At 40.3% G+C, this 13644-nt stretch overlaps 1 protein-coding gene across 1 annotated transcript in view; it reads right to left on the bottom strand.

The window, feature by feature from the left end:
* Positions 1-713: 713 nt before the first annotated feature.
* AGO2 (argonaute RISC catalytic component 2) overlaps positions 714-13644 on the bottom strand; it is a 141244-nt gene continuing 128313 nt past the window's right edge. The window contains exons 18-19 of the mRNA XM_054018346.1: positions 9265-9464; positions 714-8671 (exon numbers count right to left, since the gene is read on the bottom strand). Coding sequence (XP_053874321.1) covers positions 8563-8671; positions 9265-9464 — 309 coding nt within the window. The 3' untranslated portion in view covers positions 714-8562. The remainder of the gene's footprint in view (positions 8672-9264; positions 9465-13644) is intronic.

The following is a 13644-nucleotide window of genomic DNA, read 5'->3' as shown; positions in this document are numbered from 1 at the left end:
GCTCCCTCTTTTCAGATTCCCAGGTGATGATTTGGGCCTGGGTTTGGGAACGACCGCCAATTATCCAAAAGGTAACAAATAATGCTATTATTGTGTTATGAAGATGGACTCATGGTGTGTTACGCTTAATAAATCCACACGCTGGAATACTCAGTGGCACTTCTAGAACCAGTATGGCATAAAGATTGCACAAGAATCCATAACACCAGATGTACTGAAATGTATTCTGAAAAGTAGCTATTGTACATGGGGCCAAATCCTATGCTCCACACTCACTTGGCATTTTGCCTGAGTAAGGGCAGAGTAAAAACTCAGCAGTCTCAAGGATTCTGCCCATGAATAGCTGCTATTTGGTAAGCCTGCTTTTTGGGATGTGAATCTATGAGCAGTCAGTCAATATACTAGACTATTTTTAATTTTTAGACAAATTTGTTAATTATAGGAACACCAATGAGTCTAGTTCTCCCTATCATACACACAACTTACACTAGTGTCCATGGGTGCCATGCCCAAGCATTTCTGTGAGAAGAAACAGCAAAAAATATATTGATTACTTCTCACTTGCCAACTTCTGTAGCTTAAAGAGCCAAATTATTTTTAAATAACATTAAATTTAGAAAATTGCTATAATACTGAGCTAATGTACTGTGCATAAGTTGATAAAATTTCTGACAACAAAGTGGTTAAATACAAAATAAGGAAGCTTGTCTGGATTCATTGTAAACAAAATATGATGTATTAACACAGTTTTCTACAGTTCAGTTTCAGATCATTCAAAGCACCTTTTGTGTATGTGCACTTATTTTAAGATCTGAGGTGTGGCCAAGGCCTTGCACGTTATTGAGAGAACATATTCACAATACAAACATATTCAAGACATTTTCTGTGTTTAAAATTTATATCCTTATCACTTGGAATATAGTATCTTCATGGTTACAATCTCAAAATTACCTAAAAGGTATTTTAAAAAAATATTCTAATACATAATTTTTGTCTCAGCTTCAAAATATGTTTCAAGCACCTTCAATGTCACCTTCAATTAAAACATGATATATTTTCAGCAAAGTATAGAGCTAATGCATGAAAACAATTTTTGCTTGGAAACAGCAGCGTGAAAACACAACTACTACAAGAGCTGACTATTTTAAGGTGGTATCCCTATTAACAAAAGTAAACATGAATGAAAATGAACATGCCAGACTTGTGAAATCAGTTGCCTCACTATTTCCAAAACTTTGACAGACAGCATTCCATTAACACTATCCCAACATAAAAATAATAAGTGGCAAGCAGATATTGAGAATCACAGTATGGCACATAAGTTCTCAAGCCAAAAGCAAACAATTCAGCTCATTTGGGAATATTTTGGCTGTTCACAACAAACGATAGTTGCATTTCAGAAGCAAATATTAATCTGTGGAAGAATATAGGAGGTAGCTTTTAACTGCACCCGGTTGCAAACTAAAAAATGATAGGAAATCACCTTCTGTAGTGATTTGGCCAAGTCATTACATTTACTTTAACACTCCAGAGCAGGGGTAGGCAACCTATGGCACGCGTGCTGAAGGTGGCACACGAGCGGATTTTCAGTGGCACTCACACTGCCCGGGTCCTGGCCACCGGTCTAGGGGGCTCTGCATTTTAATTTAATTTTAAATGAAGCTTCTTAAACATTTGAAAAACCTTATTTACTTTACATACAACAATAGTTTGGTTATATATTATAGACTGATAGAAAGAGACCTTCTAAAAACGTTAAAAATGTATTACTGGCACGCGAAACCTTAAATCAGAGTGAATAAATGAAGACTCGGCACACCACTTCTGAAAGGTTGCCGACCCCTGCTCCAGACAAAGAAACATGGGGGAAAAACAGCTGAAGAACTTAAAATATTATATCATGGATTACACTTTACACCATTAAACACAAACTTTTGGATTAAAAATGATTCACTTTGAGATTTTTCAAGGTGCTATATACTACAACCATTAAGCCTTAGAGCGGAGAGGAGAGATTTAACAACGTACGGTGTATAAAACAACAGTAGCAGTGCTGTAGTTTTGGTCTCTCCAGCCTCTAAGAATTAAAGAAGCAAAACATCAATTAATGCAAATCACTAGACTGGTGGCTTTCTAATGTGGGTGACCAAGAAGGCAACTTGGTAGCCCTGTTTCTTAAGTCACAGCTCTAAAAAAATACTATAGGGAACAATTCTGCACCAGCAGAGGAATAGCCTAGATGCTACATTAGGCTTTTCCATCTCTAATTTCTATGATTCTAGTAACTCTGCCTCACAGACTAGTTCTTTACAATCTGATGTCAGAATCAAGTGCTGGAAGGAGCTAGGGAAAAAAATGCATTACAGAGCTATGGTTATTAGCACAGATATTAGCGCTATTAATTACCTACCAGTGATATTAAAGATAGGCATTTAAATGCTTTACAAACCATCTGAATTTTGGTAACTTCAAAATGTTTTTATATTTTGTGCCGTGTGGTGGGGAAAAGTATGGGTAGAAGGCAGACAGTTAGGGAAGAATTGTTATGTAAATAAAGACAAAAAACCTGACTCTTTCCATATGACAGAAAGCAAATGAGAAACTGTACCCTTTTATGATGTATCACATGCAAAATGAGAAGGTGTAAATAAAATTAAAAAAACATATACAGCTCATATCTTAATACTGTAAAGTGGGCAGTATCTCTAAAAATGCAAGTACAACAATGAATGCTATTCATAATACTATTTACAGTATTTTCAACCAGCTACAGCAGATGCAAAAAAGTCTGTTACAGTAAACGGGAAGTTTTCAAAAAATCAGTGCAATTATTTTCTGTTTAAATTGAAATTTTCCTTAGAAAAGATTGTAGGTATGCATTTAGAAGCAAGTTACTAAATAGAATATAAAAATCAAAAATATACTGTCCTGTGTTAGAAACTGAGAAAGTCACAATAGGGCTAACAACCAAGAGATGTTACTTTTGGAGAAATTTTCAAAATAGAAAAAACAATGAAAAAGACTATTTATAATCTGATTACAACTGGCGTTGAGTGTGAAAACCTGGAGAGAGAACTTATTTACATGACTTTTCTCATGTGTAAGAAATCTCTTACATTATAAAAAGTCTTATGGCTTGTCTATGCCACCAGAAGTGTTCTCTGGATTACATCAAATAGACCAACATTTCCATCTACATCCCCCAGTAAAGGTCCCAATCCTGCATTTATAATTTGTGCACAACTGATGGACTTTAGTGTGAGTTTTGCATGAGTAAAAGCTGCAGGACTGGCCAATTCTAGTCTTAAAACGTCAGCATTTTTAATCAGAAAGAAGGCAATCTATTAAACATGCACTGTAACCTACAGCATCTAACTGAAATTTTCAAGAAAAAAAAGGTAGATTCTAATGAAGGACCTTTTCCTGTTCTCAGTCTCATTGTAGTCAACAAGATGTTTGCTAGTGGCCTACTGCAAGACGAATTGGGTCTCCAATAATGTGTGGTGCACATCACTATTTAACTTGAGGAATTTACTGCTGCAATCCATAAGTGCAAAAGAAAATTTGAGTTATCCAGCAAAGCGCAATGCACTTGTGATTACAATTTGATCCTGAGTGCACATACAAACCAGACAAAATTTGGATAAAATTTTCAAAAAAGCCTGAGTGCTGTCAGAGCTTAAGTTACATTTTCAAAAATGATGTAGGCACTTTGCAGCCTAACTGACTAGGGCCCAGATGTTTAAAGATATTTAGATGTTGCTGTGCTCAGCATCACAATGCCTAAATACCTTTAAAAATATGGGCTTCAGTGCCATTTTAAAAAGTGATTGAAACCTTTTTGAAAATTGTACCCTTCATCTTAATAATAAAAAGTGATTTACTAATAAATGAATCATTTTTTATCAAGCCTTGTTTGGCTCGGACTACTCCTTTAAATCTATACAAGGGCCACAAGATTTACTGCAATAGGTTAATCAAATGTAAAAACTAAACGTATGTTAGACAAATTTTGGGTTAAATAATTGTGAAAGATACATTTGAGAGAAGGAGGTGAATGGGGTCAAGAAACCTCCCCACCACATTTATACAGTGGGAATTTCTTTCATCATAATTACTTGTAAAATTTGCAAGTAGGCTTGAGCAGATCATCACACAACACCTCCTTGTGACGTGGGCAATTGACAAAAGCCACCTGAAGGTTTTTCTCGTGACAGGTCTACAAATATGCAAGTCAATATGAAAAGGTTTTGGAAAATAGATTACCAACTATTCCAATGATCTTTGCAATAATCAATAAAATATTTAATTACTGGCGTTAAAGTATTTTAGTCTGAATCAAGTCAAAACTATGCATACTAATACAAACTAACCAATATGCACCTACACATAGGCTAGGCAAAGTAGGAGGGGAAGGGAAGGTGCAAGGACTGCATAGGGCTACCTCAAACAGTTAACTCAAATTGGGCAGAGAGGAGAACATAGAAGTGTAACCCCATCCCCTATCAACAACTGCTAGCAGAGCACAACCTCTTAAAGAGAGACTCAACAGGTTCCCCAGGTGCTCCAGAAGGCTTTGTGACTGAGCAATCCCAGTGGGTCGGTGTAACCTTCCACCAGCCCAAACACCAGAAGTACCTAAAAAGGCACCACAATAGTAGTTTTGTATCTAGCTTTTTTTTTTAAAAGAAGGCTTCCATTGAATATGTTATCTTTGCTGGTTTTGTTTTGCACCTTTGAATAGCAGCATTTCTATTAGCTTCTGTAGTCTCTCTCTGTTTCAGTAGTGTTAATATTTAGTACAAATAAGGCAGGAAATTCAAAGTGATAGCTGAACCTTAACTCATAATTGTTTATCCCTTCATCTTCCAACACACACACACACAGCTCCCCCACAACGTAAGGCTTCACGTACCTATTTCTAACGTGTCCATCACTTGTTATCAGCCTTTTTCATACAAATCATTTTATATAAATATAATGCTAATAAAGGATCTGAGATTGACAGCTGTAGAGCTTGGATCCCGTTTTTCCACAAAACAGTACATTGTGAATGCACAATTGTTCCACATTGTTCAATCCTGACCTGGTTTTGCTAACAAGAAGACCAATTTGTACCAATTGTTAGACCAACATACAAAATACCATTGCCACAATTGGTGCAAATGTAGCTCAGAGCAGAACCACTGTAACAGAAGAGGGTCTGCTTCATGGTTCTCTAGCAACTGGAGTTAGACATCTTTTTGCACAGGCCAACGAACTGCAGATAGTAAGTACTTTTGGTTACTGCTGACCTGAGTTGAATTTGAACTAGTGACATAATGGTTAAAACTATCAGCCTTACGTATGAATTCAACAGCATCTGTGGGCATGTGTCACAATCCTAAACTTTGTATACACAATAATTTGTAAACACTTTTCCTCAGTTCTTAGAGAGAATATTTTGTGGGTAAATTTATACATGTTTACCAGAGATATTGATGTCCTTGCAGGCTGGAGTAAACTGAAAAGGATAACGGTATATTGTTCATTTGATTGGAGCTGTTTTGGTCTATGCATGTTGTGTATATTAATCTTTATAAAAAGCAGTTATTATGCACACAGAGTGCCTACTTTTCAAAGTGCATTGCCCATTAAAAAACTTTTCCTAAAAATATTTAAATCAATTAAATTATATGATGACTAATTCACTGTATATTTCATTAGGAAAAAATCAAAGCCATTTTTAAAATTAGAGTACTCTAGCTAATATATGTATCTACAAACTGTAAACTCCCCAGTCCCATCATACTGACAATCATTCCTCAGGAGTTTGCATCCTTCATTACATTTGAGGGAACTGCACAGAATTCCCATTCATGCTAATAGGACACTGAGACAACAAACACTTTGGTGAAGTGTCTGCAGAGCCCCCACTGCAATCCTCTGCACCCAGGTCTTTTGGGTATCTGGGCTGCATGTTAGGGGTCTTTGGAGTGGGGGCTTCTGGATCTGTGCACAGAGCCAGTAGACTGGAACTCCCACATTGGAGAAGCACCTGGTATTCTAGCCCATAGACTAGAACAGAAGCCACAAGAGGAGGCACCATAGCCCTTTGATCTACCCTTGAATTCAGGATGTGGGATTGAGGTGGATCCTTGCTGTATCTGGTTGCCCATATAAAGTAATTTACTCCAGGTTGTGCAGCAGGGAAAGAGGAGAATAAGATGATGAATATCATCCTGAGCACCTAATCATAAGGAATAGCAAGAACCACCAATGGAATTTTAAAAATGGCTGACGAATTATTTTAACTTCTTAAAGAACAACTCATACAATTGTCCGATAATGTGCCAAAATTAAAGCTTGCAATGAATTTCTACACTGCGCAAAATACTATAGAGAAAAGTGCAACACACTCATCATAGAAAAGCTACTGCAAATCAGCTAAATTTGTTTTAGTGGAGGCTTTTATAACCTGCTTAGTAATTGCAAAGGGCTGAATTCTATTTTCAGTTACCAGTGTAATCATTAATAACAGTATTTACACAACTATAACTGAAAACAGATTCTGGCCCACTGATTTCAACAGCAAGACAGGAATAATAAACTAGCACGATCTACATATGACTGACTCATCCATTAACAGAATTTACTTTGTTGCTTCAGCCGAACAACACGAGCAACAGCATGCTGTGCTACAAGGTGCAGACCTGAACTTGTACACAAAATTATGCACCTAAACCTTTTAGGCAGCAAAGTTGGGCATTTTCTGGCTTACTCAACAGCAAACAGTTCTAGTCTATACAAAATATGGCACTGACACTAATTCTGGATGAGGCCGTTTGCCCACCTTGATGCTAGAGGTAAATGTGTTTGCTAGGGGAAGGGAAAGAGAGAGCTGAATGAAACAGAGCAAGAGAATGCAACTTAAAAAAAAATTTACATGCTTAATATGTACTTGATTTAGCATACGAGAACATTAAACAAAATCAAGTCAGCATAAATAACTTTCGGGGGTTTTTCCCCATCCTTTTCTAAAATGGTTTATGGTGTCACAATTAGTGCAATGGTTTATACATGTATTATGATGTATATGAACCCAGTGTGCAAACTAACAGAAGCATATATGTCTAAGTTTTAATTAATACTTCTCTAAGAGAATGGCAAAAATCTCACTCATACTATTGACCTTATGTATAACAAAGAGTTTCACTTTCTTCCACAAGTAAACTTCAACAGTTTCCTAAGAGTTATTTTTACTGCATAGATTCTATTAAATTTGGCTAGCTAAACTATAAAGAGTGAACCATTCTCCTCAATTTGAACTGCTGCTTCACCAATAATCAACAAATAAATAAAGAAGAATTGTTTTGTGCTTGAATGGATGGAGAATGTTGGTCTCACGGTGTGTCTCTCTGAATGCACAGGTGAAACCTGCCATGTTGTGTGCATGCTGAAAAAGTCTTTCCAGAAATTACAAGCTATACAATATACACTGTATGTATCTCTGATCTGTCAGATCAAAGTCAATTGCATATTCCTGCATTTGAATAATAATGTCTCCATGATAAGGTTTTAATGTCTAAAATCCAAAGCTTTCTTGATATGTTAACAGAAATATGATTAGCACGCCTTAGTAAATAAAATAAATAATAGCATCTAGTCTATCACATTAATACTGTGAAACATATAAAATTTACAAAAATTCAAACATAACAGTGAAGGATTGTACTGTATTTATCACCACAGACCCGTATTCTTTAGAAACTTTGGAAAGTAAGTGTCACAGTCCTGTAGGACAAATTCTGTGATTAGCTGTCAGTATGATTTAAAAAAAAAAGTTAAAAAACAATTTAAATGGCATATTTTTTTTTTTTGCCAATCTCACTGGACCTATTAAAGGTTCAGATACAAGTTCATTTTTTTCTGAAATTATTTCATAAGTCTATGAAAAACATCTTTAAATGCAGCACAATAAAAGACATTCAAGAACAAATTTCAGAAAATACATTTGTTCTTAGACATACAGAATGGTCCTGTAAGACAGTGGAGGACCAGAATTATTATCTTTTTGCACTTTGAAAATAAAACTTTTGTAAATGCATCCAGAATGATCAAGGCTTCATAAATACCAAGTAGTGCTTTTTCTTTTCTTTCTTTGTTTTAAAAGCAAGCTCACAGCATCTGAGCCCATCAAATTTGACGTGAATAAGGTATTTCCAAATTATTAACACACAAATAAATTGAATAGCAAACTACATGAAAAAGTTTTGTTTTGTTTTTAGCCCTGAGATCACAGCTTTTGATTTAACTACAAAATATGGGTCTGTTTTCTGACAAGCAGCTTAAGAGATTTTGGCAAACCACATTTCCAACAACTGTGGGGTTTTGTACGGGTCTGCAGTTCATAATCAAGTCTGAAATTCCGGACGGAAGGCTTTCTTGCAAATGGAAAAAACTAATAAAATAAAGATGCATCACTCATTGCTGGCTGTCATTGTAGCTTGGGCAACTGTTGGTCTAAGTGCAGCTGGTCTCACGTGAATCCAACTCTACTGAATCGCTAAACATTAAAACATGTCAAGCAAAGTACATGGTACGTAACGTGTCCTGATGAACTTGAACTGCTTTAGCAAGTGCTTGATGATCTCTGCCATTACTTTGACCAGAAGTGTGGCTTCCTTCAGCACTAAGACAGGGAAAAGAAAAGAGAAGTCCTATTTAATCTACCTCTCCTAAAATGCTTTATTTGAAAATAAAATAATGTAACTCTTTTGAACATTGCCTCATCCGCTAAGCACCACAATTGGATCATTTAAGCAGCAAATCTGACTGGGATCTTGAAAAGGGGAGTACAGTTTTGCTTTCCCTGATGGAGGTAAGGTGCTGCTGTTCATAGCCACTGAATAAGAGGACCAATGGAAGGACCACCTCTGCATCCTTCCAGAGAATTCACCACCAAAGGGTCAAAGAGAATCCACCACCAAAGGTGTACAAGATTCCTTCATTCCAGAAGTTAACAATCCTTAAAACATATTTTAATTTTTGAAAATACATATAGGTATACTATATATAAAAAAAAGAACAGAACAAAGAATCATCATCCTTCTATCTCACAAAGTTATATTATAAACATTCTTCTTCTTCTTCAGATGCTATTATTCAGTGGAAACCAAATTTACCCAGGAACTGCTTTGAGAGACTGCCACAGAACCCAGATTAAAAAAGCTGCATACCTCCTTCCTATTAAATTTTGTAGCACCTCATAACACCGTAACTCACCTATCATGTTCTTTATCCACCAGATGATACCTGGCTCTGAAGGCAACCAGGTGTGCATAGTATGCTGGTGCGGGGATTGAGACGGAACGAGTACAGCGTACATATGTATGACACAGCTGATAGGTAAGAATTTGCAGTTCATCTGAAGAGAAACGATTGTCATCCCAGAGGACATGGTAATGAGAAGGTCTGCTTGTTCCCTAAGGGCAGATCACAGAAGTCATTAAAAAGGCTTTTCAAAAGGTCTCAGTTTCCACATCTAGTAGGAAAAACAAATGAAAACACTATATTTTAAGTATGTTACCTCTACTAAACCGCATGCTATCAATCAAACTTGATTCTCTTACCCAACATCCTCCTGCTGGATGGACAGAGGTTCTCAAGCACATTTGTGATGATTATGCCCCACAGTCCAAGTTCTGGGGGTCAGGTTCAAAAGAGGAGGTTACTCACCCTGTGCAGTAACTGACGTTCTTCGAGATGAGTGTCCCTGTGGGTGCTCCACTACAGGTGTTGGTGCGTCCCTGCGCCTTCGCCCGGAGATTTTTGCAGCAGTACTCATAGCGGCCACGCATGCTCAGAATCTACCCCCCCGCTGTGACTCTAGGGTAATAGAACGCATGCGTGGCCGGTCTCCTCAGTTCCTTCTCTACCACGGAGGCCCCCCAACTCCGAAGTAGAGGGGAGGAGGGTGGGTAGTGGAGCACCCACAGGGACACTCATCTCGAAGAACGTCAGTTACTGCACAGGGTGAGTAACCTCCTCTTCTTCGAGAGAGATGTCCCTGTGGGTGCTCCACTACAGGTGACTTAAAAGCAGTGTATCTTAAGGAGGTAGGGACTTCGGATCTGGTAGGAACGCCGTCGAGAGTACTGCCCTGCCCAAGCGTATGTCAGATAAAGGGCCTTGAATAAGGGCATAGTGTTTAACAAAAGTATGGTCAGATGACCAGGTGGCTGCTTTACAAATGTCAGCCAAGGGGACTTTGCGTAAGAACGCGATGGAGGCAGCCAGAGATCTAGTGGAGTGTGTTCTAATGCCATCTGGAGGTGCAACCCCTTTCATCTGATAGCACAGTCGGATACACTGGGAGATCCAGTTCGAGAGTCTCTGGGTAGAAATAGGCATGCCCTTGGAGCGCTCTGCAACAGAGACAAAAAGTCTAGAGGAGGTTCTAAAGGGTTTGGTTCTATCCAAATAGAATGACAAGGCTCTGCGAACATCTAGTGTATGCATTGAGGCTTCAAAGGAGTTTGCATGTGGTTTCGGAAAAAAGTTGGGAGGTGTATGGGTTCATTAATATGGAATGATGAGTGAACCTTTGGAAGAAATTTGGGATGCAATCTGAGGGTAACCTTGTCTTTAAAAAATATCGTATATGGTGGATGAGCCATGAGAGCTGCTATTTCTCCTGCCCGTCTGGCAGAAGTAATTGCCACTAGAAACGCTGTTTTCATGGAGAGGTGTAAAAGGGAGCACGTGGCTAGGGGTTCGAAGGGTTGCTGAGTTAGGGCAGACAGTACCAGATGAAGGTCCCAGGGGATGGTCGGTTGTTTAATGTCTGGATATAAGGTTTGTAGGCCCTTGAGGAAACGCTTCGTAGTAGCGTGAGCAAAGACAGACGTATCATCAATTTTGTTGTGGAAAGTCGGAATAGCAGCTAAATGGACCCTGATGGAGCTGAAAGAAAGGCCGGATCGCTTAAGGCCCAAGAGATAGTCCAATATAAACGGAAGAGGTACCGAGGTAGGAGAAAGATGTTTGGCAGAACACCAATGTGTGAATCGTTTCCACTTTTGAAGATAGGTCTTGTGAGTAGCTTGCGTTCTGCTATGTAGGAGCACCTCCTGAACTTGTTCGGAGCAATCTAATTCGCGTTGGGAGAACCACGTAGGAACCAGGCCTTGAGGTGAAGCATGGACAGGTTGGGGTGGAGAAAACGACCGTGCTGCTGAGATAGAAGGTTCGGAATAAGCGGCAGGGAGATTGGTGGTTGGATTGACATTCTGGTGAGGAAGGGAAACCATGGTTGTCTGGGCCACGATGGGGCAATGAGGATCACCTTGGCTCGATCCGTTCGTATTTTTATCAGAACCCTGTTGAGAACTGGTATCGGGGGAAACGCATAGAATAGGTTTCGGTGCCATGAGATCATGAATGCGTCTCCCAGGGAATGTTTGCCCAGTCCTGCTCTGGAGCAGAAATTGAGACATTTCTTGTTCTTTGGAGTTGCAAAGAGGTCTATTGTTGGGTAACCCCAGATGCTGAATACGTTGTGAATGGTTTTCTCGTCTATTTCCCACTCGTGGTCCCATGGGAAGCGTCTGCTCAGTTCGTCCGCTGTGGTGTTCATGATTCCGGGAAGATAAGCAGCTGATACCCGGATGTTGTTCACAATGCACCAATTCCAGAGCTTCATAGCCTCTGTGCACAGCGAATGGGAACGAGCTCCGCCCTGCCTGTTTACGTAAAACATGCAAGCAATGTTGTCCGTCATTATGCGTACGTGATGATGTTTGATTAGTGGCAGGAAGTGACGGCACGCGTTGCGAATGGCTCGAAGTTCTAGTACATTTATGTGCAGGGAGGTCTCGGTTGGTGACCATAGTCCCTGTACTGTGTGATGAGACATATGTGCACCCCACCCTGTCATAGATGCATCGGTGGTCAGAATGCGTGATGGAGCCTGTTGAAGAAACGGGACTCCAGAACAAAGGTTGGAGTGGACGGTCCACCAACGTAGCGAGTCTTTGACTGGAGTAGGCAGGGAGAGAGTCTTGTTTAAAGAATGCATATTCGGTTTGTAAACCGTTGCCAGCCACGCTTGGAAGCACCTCATGTGTAGGCGTGCATTCTGGACGACAAAAGTGCACGAGGCCATGTGACCTAGCAGTTGCAGGCAGTCTCGGGCAGTTACCTGAGGGCTGTTGCGAATAGTTGTGGTCAGTTGTTTTATGGAATTGTAGCGATCGGGTGGGAGCGATGCTAGCCCGGTCCGAGAGTCGAGGTCTGCGCCTATGAACTGAAGGTGCTGGGTGGGGCGTAATGTGGATTTGTCTCTGTTTATTTGTAGGCCGAGAGAAAGAAAGCACTCGACTGTGAGTCGTGTGAACCGGAGCGCCTCGTTGAATGTTGAAGCTTTGAGGAGGCAATCGTCGAGGTACGGAAATATTATTACCCCTTGTCTCCTGAGGTGAGCAGTGACTACGGCTAGAAGTTTGGAAAAAGCACGGGGGGCTGTAGATAGTCCGAAGGGGAGTACCCTGTATTGGAAATGTGTGGAACCAAGGGTAAATCGGAGGAAACGTCTGTGGGCCGGATGTATAGTGACGTGGAAATAGGGATCTTGTAGGTCGAGGGCAGAAAACCAGTCGCCCTGCTCCAGCGCTGGGATTATGGTATTGAGGGTCACCATCTTGAACTTTTGCTTTTTGATGAATCTGTTGAGCCGCCTGAGATCGAGGATTGGTCGCCATCCCCCATTTTTCTTCTCCGTTAAGAAATAATGGGAGTAAAAACCCTTCCCTCTGTGTCGCTCTGGCACGATTTCTACTGCTCCCAGATGAAGGAGGTGTTGCACCTCTTGGAGGAGTAGCTGCTCGTGAGAAGGGTCCCTGAAGAGGGACGGGGAGGGTGGGTGGGTGGGAGGTAAGGAGAGGAAGGAGATGACGTATCCAATTGTAACTACCTCTAAGACCCACTTGTCGGAGGTAATCTTCCTCCATTGTTGGAAAAAAGGTCGTAGGCGGTGTCCAAAGATTGGTGTGCCGGCTGAAGTGAGGGCATTGCTTTCTAAACCCTCGACCAAGTTTTCAAATCTTCCTATTAGCTGGTGGGGGTTGAGGCGCCCCTGTAGAGTTTGGGCGACGTCGCTGGAATCTTGGTCGTGGACGTTGCGGCTGTTGCTGTTCCTGCGGTCTATGGGAAGGTTGTGTAAATGCGGGATAACGTGGCCGGTGGTATGGTTGGTATCGATATTGTCGTCTTCTTGCCGTAGGTGTCTGGAGACCTAAAGACCGGAGGGTTGTTCTGGAGTCTTTCATTGAATGAAGCACTTCATTCGTGTTAGCAGCAAAGAGTTTGTCACCGTCGAAGGGAAGATCTTCAATTGTGTTCTGAACTTCGCGAGGAAAAAAGGAAGAGGAGAGCCATGAGCCCCGTCGCATGACTATCGCTGTAGCGGTAGATCTTGCCGCTGTGTTGGCTACATCGAGGGCTGCTTGGAGAGCGGTGCGTGAAATGGCTTGGCCCTCAGAAACTATAGCTCTGAACTGTTGTTTTCTTTGTTTTGGAATGTCATCAATAAAGTCCATTAACTTATTATAGTTTTTATGGTCGTATTTTGCCAGGACTGCAGTATAATTAGCTATGCGAAATTGG

Source organism: Malaclemys terrapin, chromosome 2 (genome assembly GCF_027887155.1).
Source record: "Malaclemys terrapin pileata isolate rMalTer1 chromosome 2, rMalTer1.hap1, whole genome shotgun sequence".
NCBI classification, from domain to species: domain Eukaryota; kingdom Metazoa; phylum Chordata; order Testudines; family Emydidae; genus Malaclemys; species Malaclemys terrapin.
This window is presented reverse-complemented; position numbering and strand designations above follow the sequence as displayed.